This window comes from Mirounga angustirostris, unplaced genomic scaffold (genome assembly GCF_029215605.1).
Source record: "Mirounga angustirostris isolate CCGP_5_RB_7025 unplaced genomic scaffold, mMirAng1.0.hap1 SCAF_9, whole genome shotgun sequence".
NCBI classification, from domain to species: Eukaryota; Metazoa; Chordata; class Mammalia; order Carnivora; family Phocidae; genus Mirounga; species Mirounga angustirostris.
Genome location: NW_026991717.1, coordinates 61,283,748 through 61,293,808, shown reverse-complemented (window position 1 = coordinate 61,293,808; position 10,061 = coordinate 61,283,748). Strand labels below are relative to the sequence as shown.

Sequence of the window (10,061 nt, the reverse complement as noted above, 5' to 3'; positions counted from 1 at the left end):
AGGCACAGTGTGTGGAAGATCCACCTCAGGGGGCCCCGAGGGGGGGCATGGAGTTAGCTGGGGCACACAGAGCAGTCTGGCGTCCCATGCTCTGGGCTGTACGACACCGTCTCCTGGAAGTCACATGCCCTGTACCTCAATAAATAGAGAACTCAGGATGACCACAGATGGCTAAAGATGGGGACACAGGACCAAACTGCCTTTTTGGAGCTGGACCAACCTTTCTCAAACATCCTTGGGCCCTTCAATCCCACCAAGTCCACACCTTTCATGACTCTCCCAGTCATTAGGAGCTGCAGGAAGAGGCATGAGGCCCTACTATGTGAAGTGCAAGGGGAAAACAATCGGGATTAGCTAGAGTTCCAGGGTGTCCAACAGAACTTGGTGAGGCTGGAAATGTTCTACACGCACACCGTCCAACCATCAGCCGCCAGCCACACTAGCTGTGCTGGATGGCACAGATTGAGACAGACAGGACAGAGGTGTCACACTGACTTTTTTTCTTTATCGTTAATTGGCTTATTCTCAATTCTTAGCTAAATCATTATCTCCTGTTATTTCCATCAAACTTCACAGGAAAGGCGGGGGGAGAAGAGACTCACATAGGCTGGTTTCTTGCTTTCTGATGTTTATTATGAGAGATCCTCATGAGTCATTACAGAGCTTTCATCTCTAGCCTTCTCCATACCTCCAGAGAGGGCAAAGAGAGCCTAGGGAAGAAGAATGGAGTCTGGGAAAACTGGGTCGTGTATGTATTCCAGAAGGAAGAAAACACACGTTCTTTATTCTATTGCTTCAAACAGATGTGCCACACAGGTTGTGGGAATGGAAGATACAAACACAGAAAGCCGGGAAGACAGGGTTTGCGGGGCGGGGTGGGGCGGGTTCCTGCTGCACAGAGGGCTGGCCTGATGACTTCACTGCTGCTCCCAGGGGAAGCTCCTTCGAGCTGGTGCAAACAGGTCCAAGGGCAGCAGGGCTTCTCGTGGGTTGGTATGGCCAAGTGGGACACAGCTCTTCCGAAGCGCTGCTCTGCCTTCCAGACCTGAGCAGAGTCCCTGTCTGGGTGTGTGATGCTGAGGGCATGCACTCTGTACTTCCGAACCCTCCCTGGGCAGTGTGCCTGGGAGGCGCCTAGTCTACAACACCCACAAGGCGGCCTACGACACAGACCCCACATGGCGCGGTGCTGTGGTTTACAAAGAACCAAGATCTGTCAAGGCCAGGCTACTCAAACACTGTCAGGGCCGGGCACCATCGCCCACCCTTCCCACCATTAAAAACACAGAAGCATCAAGACTGAGTCTGCAAGACCCCAGGGAGGACAGGATGCAGGGCCGCTCTCCCCGTAGGTCTGTGGCCTGCTGTGCTAGACACTCCTTCTGTGTGCCTCCAGTGCCCTGGGCGGGGGGGGGGGGGGGGGGTGTCTCCCTGCCCCCTACAAGTGCTCCGGGGATCTGGCGCTGAGTTCCTTCATAAACCCGTGTGCGGCTGCCGCGGCCACCTCCCGCGCGCTTTCGGCTGTCCCCGGGCACCTCACAAGCATGCCCGACCTCCCATCCCCGTCAGCTCCTGATCTGATCGGTCGTGTAACAGAGACCCCCTACCTACAACAGGCCGGCGCAGTCCTCCAACCCCTGCACAACAAAGCTGGAGAAGGACGGCCAGGCCAACCGTGAGGTAAGCGGACGACACTGGCTGCAAAGAGAAAGGTGCCAAAGCACAAAGCACTCGGCTCACAGAGACCAAGCAAACCTGTCCTGGGTGGCTGGTGGGTGACCCAGGAAGGGGGGCCTCCACAGGTGTCTGCCTAAGAGGTCATATGCCCAGTGCAGGCCATCCTGAGAACCACTGTCACACTTGGCCCCAGGGGAGGGAGGACGACGCTCCCCTAAGCTTCTAGGCACAGAGCTCTCAGTCCAAGGAGGACCTGTTTACAACATACCTGACAATCAGTTGTCAGTGTACCCTGGAAACTGAGACTTCCTCTTGCTTCTCATTTTACCTTAAGTATTAGTTATCCCCGGTGTGGGGAAAACGGGAGACAAAGCGTGGGGGGAAGCAGTGAGGGGAGAGATAAAGGAAGAAAATCAATAGTGAGGACGAAACGGAGACTGAAACAGGACATGGTGAGCGGGCAGAACCCGGGGGACAGGGGCTCTGGCGGCTACAGAGAAATGACTGTCATCACCTGGAGAGCCAGGGCCGGCCCGCATGGCAAGAGGAGCTCTAGGAAGGCTCTCCTCCCAGGCTCCAGGCCACCGCGCAGGGGGCTCCACGCCAAGTCCTGCACGTGTCTTAAAAGAAAACTCTGCATAAACAATCTCAGGGTTACAGACACTTGAGACACTTTCCTTGTTCAGGTGATTGGTGTGCAAAGGCAGGACAATGGCCTTCCCCACCTCCTCCCGTCCAAGCAGGTAGTAAATTCTCCGAAATTGCCTGCAACACAATAGTATATAAGGTATAGCTAATCTCTTTTTTCTATCAAAAAGCTGGTAACACCAGACCGCAAGTCTGATAAACTCAGAGATGTTCCAGGGCTCAAGGTAGCCAGGAGTGTCCAAATGGGGAGACACCTGGTGGTGGAAGCAGCCTCCCATTCCTAAGGCCGGTGCTCCTTCCCTTCTCTGGGATAGCCGACTGTCCATGAGAAGAGTCCCTGGCATGCTGGGCTCAGGTGTCAGCCGGGTTGACCTCTTTGGAACAGAAGTAGTGCACGACCACTCCGTTGGGGTATCTTGCAAATGCACTGTAGAGAAGGAAAACGGCTCAGGAGAGAAGACCACTTCCTAGAAAAGGTGCCTTACCCAGGTGCCATCCCAGAAGTGACCCACCCTAACCACAAGGAACGGCCCGCCCCTAGGGTCTTTTGGATTTACACAGCCACCATCTCTGTCAAATAACCAAACAGAGCATGAGTTCCGTGAAGTTTGAAGGCATGGGAATATTTCTTATTAAGTCATCAATGTGAAATACAGGGCAGATGGAGCAGATGGTTCTGCTCATCAGAACAAGTTTTTAGGCTAATTCTAACAACATCTTTCTAAAGAAAAGGATTCTTCTACTCACGTAAGAAAAAGGACAAAGCACCCTACTTTGCAGGCAAGGGGATAGACTAGAGCATATGCTTTAAACAGAATGATGCTGGCTCAGGATTTTACTCAAGTCATGAGGTAGCAGATGAAAAGATCTTTTTCCTCCTTCACTGGCACACCCTAAAAGAGAACTTTCTCCCACATACAACTCCTACACACGCACTGGCTACATCACAACGTCTAGCTGCCAGAAAGGAAGGGCTCTACAGGCACGCCACACACTGCAAGTCTTTAAATCCTCAAAGCTAAGCCGCAACAGACAACACGGACTGCTCTCTGGAAGCCCAAGAAGTAACAGTGGCCGAGACAGCAGCCATGCTCTCCCCTTCAGCTAAAGGGCAGAAATCCATCCTGGGCATGACCCACATCACAGCTGAGGCTGCATAGCCGTCGAGGAGGCTCACCTGTTCCCAATCTTCTTCTTACACACCATGCAGACCTTCTCCTCCGTGATGATGCATTTCACCTGCTGGTGTAAAATCCGCTCTTCCTGGACCTGTGAGAGGACAGCGACTGGGATGGAAGCCTCAGAGTCCGGCACACAGAACCGAAGGCAGAGGCTGGAGCTGTCTCACCCCCCCAGCCCCCCCAGATGCCTCTAATGGAAACCCTTGCAACCAACTGTCAAGTTGGTTATGACATCAGTTTGAGCTACAGTGTTCAAGGAACACAAAGCTCTGCTTTTGTCTATGGGGAATATGTGGTTAACTGTCTCATACTAAAAATACAACCCCATCCTAGAGTTTGGAAGGTTCATACCCTCAGAAATTCTGCATGGAGAAGGTTCTTGAGCACTTGATTGAACCGTTTTTTTTGTGCATTTTCTTCCAAGACCTTTTCCAGAAAGATGCGTATATCGTTAATCTGAGTGTTTGCTGGTAGAAGGTTGATGGCCTAGGGACAGGAACAGAGATGGGAACAGGGTGAGACAGAACGGGAGTGAGCCTGAGGAAAAGTCTGAAGCCACACAGCTCTCTCGAACCCCAGTCCCTTTCTCTGTCCCCTCCTCTCACTCCTCTCATTCAGTGCACCCCTAAGTGCCTCCCATCTCCCCAGAAGAGCTCCTGACCTTGGTGGTGTCCAGCTTGCTATGGTGCAGCTCAAGGACCTGCAGGGCGGCCTGGAGGTTGGCTTGTGGCTCCAGCAGTTCCAGCTTGATTGGTCCCAGGCAGTGAACACTGGGGGGTGACAGGTACATCCGGAGCAGGGACAGATACACCTGTCTCATACAAGTCACATACGTCAGGCTGGCAGTAAGCCTCCCAGAACCCCTCAGCATTACCACACCTAAAAATAAGAGGGGTTGGTCTCTAGTAAGAGCTGCCCTGGAGCACATAAAATTCATCATTTTTCACATTTTAAAAGATTTTGGTAAAGTCAGCCAACTGAAGATGTTAAAAATTAAGGACTGTTTTTCCTGAGACAAAAAAAATCAAATGCGTTGTGTTTGTTAAGCATTATACTGTCGACAAAATGCTAACACTGCAAAATGACTCAAAAAGATCCCTCCCAGGAATCTGGATTTGACGCTGTGACCCCGTCACATTCTGGCAAATGAGGATTAACCTGAGCTGAAACACCATCTTTCCTACTGGTACTAGTAACACAGGGTTTCTCAACCTTAGCACTCAACAGTCTGGGCTGGCTAATTCTTTGTTGAGGCTATCCTGTGCACTGTTTAGCAGCAACTCTGGCCTCTACCACCTAGATTCCAGTTACCCCGACACCCCCAGGCATGACAGTCCAAAGTGTCCAGACACAGACAAATCCATGTGCATTCTAGACAGAGCACATGAGTGCACCTCACTGCAACCATTAGATGCTCCTCCTCAACAGGCTGACCATAGAACTTATACAAGCTGGGACTCTTTTAAGTAAAGGGGCAGGGGTGCTACTAATCATCACAAGGATGACAATAAGCCAGAACCATCCCAAGCAAACAGGATGTACGGTCACCCTGTCTCTCCTCAATACACATGTGCAAAATCAGTGATCTCAGCAACTCCTACCAGTGTTACCTGTGGCCGCCCCAAGGGGGTGAGGAGTGCTGTGAGGGACAGTGAAAAGCACACATGTTCCCTGGGGCCAGTGTCACTACTTACGTCTTTGCTGCCATCTCTGTTTTGGTCGTAATGCTTGTGGCAGTACCTGCAAGGGAAAAAGTGGTGAGACTAGGCCAGAGCAGCCATGTCGAGAGAGAGGTCATCAATTCTGCCTGCGGGAACAGCCTCATGAGGGCTCCGCAATCGGGGGCCAGCACGGGAGGCAGAGTGGAGGGGAGGCAGCTTTCTGAACCTCTCCCACTTCTCCTCTGCCTCTCCTCTCTCTGAGGGGCCTGCTGTCGGACTCGTTGGGCGGACTCATTGGGCGGTGCGGTGGCAGGGTGAACGTACTCCTCGGCCATCTTTGTGTCCTTCAGGATGTGCACGTAGATGAAGAGCGCTTGCTCGTGCTTCCCCATGCGGCCCAGCAGCAGTGCGCGCTCTTCTAAGAGGCCTGCAAGGAGGAAGGAGTGTGAGTAACCCTCACCACCACTGTGTGAGCACAGGCCAGGGGCTAAGCTGTTACACAACTGGGTGAAACTATTTGTATTACTTGGGACTTTTTCAAGGAGAAAATTGCTAAAATTTTAAAAAGGGCGAAGGGAGCTATTTTAGAAAGTACTTTATCCCATCTTTTTTGTGATCACTTCTAAACTGGGAAAGAACGCTCATCCAACAACCAAGTGCATAATAAGCGCCCACAATGTGCCAAGCACTCCAGCTAAGGAAACACTTGGGCTCTGCTCCCCCGGAGTTTATACATCAGACAAACGTGTGTCTTTTTCAGACAAATTATGCCAGATTACAAATATTGCTAAATAATGAACTTGCCCAAGAACATGTACTGATGCAATAAACAGGTTTCAACCTGGCCATCAACTGCCAGGTGGTTCACACCCAAAAGAGACTCCTCTCAGTCACGGTACAAAAGCGAATCTTCAGATGGGATAGAACAGCAGCCCTGGCCTGAAACATGGGGCTTTTTCCAGCCCCAACTTTTGGGAAGAGTAGGGAACTGGGGAAAAGAGAAGGATGAGTTTTTGCATTACTTTCCGCTGAAGTGGCTTCTGGCCATGAGCCAGACACTCACCATCAAAAGGAAAGTCACAGATTAGCCGGCCTGGATCATAGTAGCCAGAAATTTCCAAGAACATAAGGAGCTTCCGTCGGTATTCTCCCAGCTCACCATCTTCCTCTCCAGCAGGAACTGGAGTTTGGCCTTCAAAGGAAACCAAGCTCAAAATGAAACGATGCTGTGGGGCAGCAATGTGGGGTCATCAAGAAAAATGAAGGGGATGGGGTTCAATGATATCACCACAATGATCAGAAAGGGCCTCCAGAGTGGGTTCCAGTTGGATTTTTCTTAGTTTACGGTCTCTACACGACCCAAAACATCAGCTTGAGAAACAAAGGAAATCAAGCTACACAGACAAGCGCTCTTGTAAGCAAACCTGTTTCTTATCAGCACAGCTGTCGTCTTGCAGACAAATCTGTTCCTTCCCCCTCCCATATGGGCGATGCTCAGCAATGCCCAGATCCAGACAAGAGCTCTTGAGTCTCCCATGCTGGCTCACTTAGCTGCCCTGGCTCCTCTGAGGAACTTCCCACCCCCCTGGGCCCACAGAGAAGAGTAAGGTCTGCTTCTCTGTGCCACATGGCACCCTCGGGTCCCAGGTCACCTCTAAGGCCCAGGGCCACCTGGCTTTCTATTAGAACTGGTACCTGCAGGGAAGGACAGGAGATACTCCTTCATCAGACCTTGCACCTTCTCACAGTACAGCTGGATCAGGCAGTTGTGGAACCGAGAGCCTGTCTCCTCCCAAACGTGGATGACATGTTCCTGAGGCAAGACATGGGTCTACCTGGTACCCTCTACGCTGTGGCCCAGCTCTGTCACCCCATCTCCCTCACATTTTTAAGGCCCAACAGGTCCCATCGAGATTGTCTCCTAAAATAGCTCTTCTAAAACCACCAGGAAATTTTGGAATACAACCCAGCAACATCAAGGATTATTTTCTTGATTTGCAATCTAAGCTCATTCATTAATTTTGTCCCATAATCCTCTAAACTCTTGCATCAGCCCACGTAGTTACGGTTACATAGTTGCATTCCGGTACTTAAAACCAATTTGGTTGTCCTGTGGTCACGGATGAATCTGAATGGCCATACAAATGTGGCTTTGAGATGTTTTTCTTGAACATCATTCTCTTTTATCCCTCTGTACTTTACCTCGATTTAGAAGGCATTCATCAAAGGTAACATTTCCAGCTTGACTACCAAGATCTTTCTTCAGAGGAGGCAGAAATAATCTTCTTTCTTACATTTCTACCAATCCCCAAGTGACACAAACCCCAATCTGAATTGCCGGATAACTGCCCCATGCGGCCCTGGATCCCACATTTAAAGGTTTTTAGTTCAGACCAAAAAAAGATCTTACCAGATAAGGAATAGCCAGACCCTTAAAATTCTCCACTAAGAAGCCAAGCACTCGGTCACGTGGCAGAGACTCCACCTCCGGGAGGTCTTCGGTAAAGATCTATGGGAACAAACCTGAGTTCCAGCAGCAGAACCATCTGACTGCAGTGCTGCCAACCACACACCTGCACACACACACACACACGCACACACACACAGTGGAGGGTCAAGTGGACTGCTGAAGGGGGAAGGGTCTACCAGATGGCACCTTAGCTCGTGTGACAGACTAGGTCACGGGTGCTGGTCTCCTGATGTCTGCACAAGGCTCTCTCCACCACATTATTACACTGTTGTCTCCTCTTTCCCGGACTACTCCTCTGAACACCAGAGAAACTGCATGAATCCTACCCCCACCACCCCACTGTCCTTAGTCGAATCAGGACCCAGCATGGGACTAGATAAATCCGAGAGACCCCTATGACCTACCTTCAAGCCATCCTCTGGGAAGTCTCGCAGCACCCACACCGAGTAGGAAAAAATCAAATGCAGGTTTTCTGTGCCTGAGAGGGAAAAGATTCGTTGACAGGTGAAGCCCACCCTGGCCACAGGACTGAGAAGGCAGGTGCCCAGGTTGCCCCCGAATTTACTTTCCAGGGAAGATAGTCTGTCCAAGCACCAGTCACTTAGGGCTGCTTGGCCCTACTTGGCTGGCTACATGCCAAAGGGCTGTCACAGTTCCACCATGGGGGTACTCTTACCCCAACTGGAGAAACAAAGTTGGGTGAGCACAAGGGAGGTAGGGGACTGACCCGCCGGAATCAGAAATGGACAGAGATCAAGTTCATTTGAACACAATCCTTCCCCACTTCCCTTTCAAAAGCTGGACTTACCCAAATGCTGCAGATACTGCACTGTCCTCTCGTGGCCTTTCAGAGGCGAGTTGGCCTTCTTGGACTGGTCCACCAGCACCTGCAGAGCTGGCCATGAAGCGCCCCCCAAAAAAGGTCATTAGCCTCTTCCAGGAGGCACATGCCCACGGGAGAGTTATCGTACTTCAGTGGGTTTCCCCTCTCCCCAGACAAGAGACCCTCCCAGATTCGAGAAGCCCCTGCTCCGGCCACCTTTCTCATGGAGCCCCTTCTTCTCGTAGAGGATGATCAGCTCGCTGTACTTGTGCGCCTTCTTCAGCACGTGCTCGCTCTCCTCGATGTGGCAGTGGTTGTTCTCCAGGCGCAGCAGAGGGGCCACCAGGGCCACATTTGTCTGTGGAGGAAGCAGGACTTCCGTGGCAGCCGTGTCGTGAAGGCGCACCCCCACCCCGTCCCCCTCCTAGCCCAGGCCTGCTTCAGGCCAAAAGGAACTGAGGTTCTGAAAAGAACCCAAGCCAGAGAAGGCCAACCGGCCTTTATCAGGACTACAGGGAGTGGCTTTCACAGCATTATGCTCTTTCACACAGCAGGTTTTCACGTGCCGGAGGGGAGTGGGGGGCAGGCGGGGATACATTCAGGAAACACTGTCCCTGTTTGCCCTGTAGCACCAACCCCAGTCTTACCAGAGAAGACCAGCCCACTGCAAATTCTGGGGCAGTATCTTGCCTTATCCTCCTAATTCTCAGAAGCTCAGAGGTGTCAGGTCAAGGCTAGGTGGTACCCATCATCAAAGATTTCATTCTTACTGATGGCAGTTACCCCAAAGTAGCCCTTTCCCAGCTTCAGGGGACTGGGGAATTGTGGGTACCAAGTGCTTGGAGAACTCACATGGAGGTAGCACTTGAGCAGGGTGGTGTCAATGATTTGCAACAGCTTCTTCTTGGATTTGATGGTGGGAGTGCCTTCCATAAGCGGGGAGGTGCTAGATTGGTGATCAGAGTCATTCAGCTTCTTCACCAACTGGCTTCGTTTCTGCCAAGACCCGGAAATGTGGGGTTAAGGCCAGGACTAAATTATCCTTATCACCTGAGCTACCAGGTAATTCCAAATACCGCCAACACAGCTCACACCTATCCACCCTGATCTCACATTAGCATATAATCTTTATCGGGGATCAAAAGAGATGAATGCCAAATTGCCACAGATCCAGTTTATGGGTACAGATCCAGTAACAATTATTTATCGGGTAGTTACTACACACCAGGCACCATGCCAAGAACTTTATGTCACCCTATTTTAAACCTACAACAAATGCAGACATTATCATCCCTGCTTTACAAGAAGCCAAGGCACAGATAATTAGATCTCTCACAAGCAGCTGAGGCAAGTTTCAAATTAGGATCTAATTCCAAAGCCCATGTTCTTTTATTAAAAAAAAAATCAACTTTCTTGAGGTGTAACATGTAATAAAATGTACCCTTTTAAAGTATGAAATCCATTTTGACACATATGTACATGCATATAACCACGACCCCAATCAAGGAACAGAACATTTTCTATCACCCCAGAAAGTTCCCTTGGGCTCTTCTCAAAGAGTCCCACCCACCTCTGACACCAGGGATCTGATTTTGATCACT

The 10,061-nt window shown here is 50.8% G+C and overlaps 1 protein-coding gene across 2 annotated transcripts in view; it reads right to left on the bottom strand.

Annotated features, from left to right (window-relative positions):
* Window positions 1-217: 217 nt before the first annotated feature.
* VPS39 (VPS39 subunit of HOPS complex) overlaps window positions 218-10,061 on the bottom strand; it is a 48,306-nt gene continuing 38,462 nt past the window's right edge. Inside the window, exons 13-25 of one of the 2 annotated variants that reach the window (XM_064570597.1) lie at window positions 9,313-9,456; window positions 8,677-8,818; window positions 8,446-8,532; window positions 8,042-8,115; window positions 7,578-7,676; window positions 6,863-6,980; window positions 6,231-6,359; window positions 5,492-5,594; window positions 5,201-5,246; window positions 4,168-4,317; window positions 3,858-3,992; window positions 3,503-3,594; window positions 218-2,752 (exon numbers count right to left, since the gene is read on the bottom strand). In XM_064570597.1, coding sequence (XP_064426667.1) covers window positions 2,677-2,752; window positions 3,503-3,594; window positions 3,858-3,992; window positions 4,168-4,317; window positions 5,201-5,246; window positions 5,492-5,594; window positions 6,231-6,359; window positions 6,863-6,980; window positions 7,578-7,676; window positions 8,042-8,115; window positions 8,446-8,532; window positions 8,677-8,818; window positions 9,313-9,456 — 1,395 coding nt within the window. In that variant the 3' untranslated portion in view covers window positions 218-2,676. Of the gene's footprint in view, window positions 2,753-3,502; window positions 3,595-3,857; window positions 3,993-4,167; window positions 4,386-5,200; window positions 5,247-5,491; window positions 5,595-6,230; window positions 6,360-6,862; window positions 6,981-7,577; window positions 7,677-8,041; window positions 8,116-8,445; window positions 8,533-8,676; window positions 8,819-9,312; window positions 9,457-10,061 lie in introns of those variants that run through there. The other variant, XM_064570598.1, reaches the window with a different exon arrangement.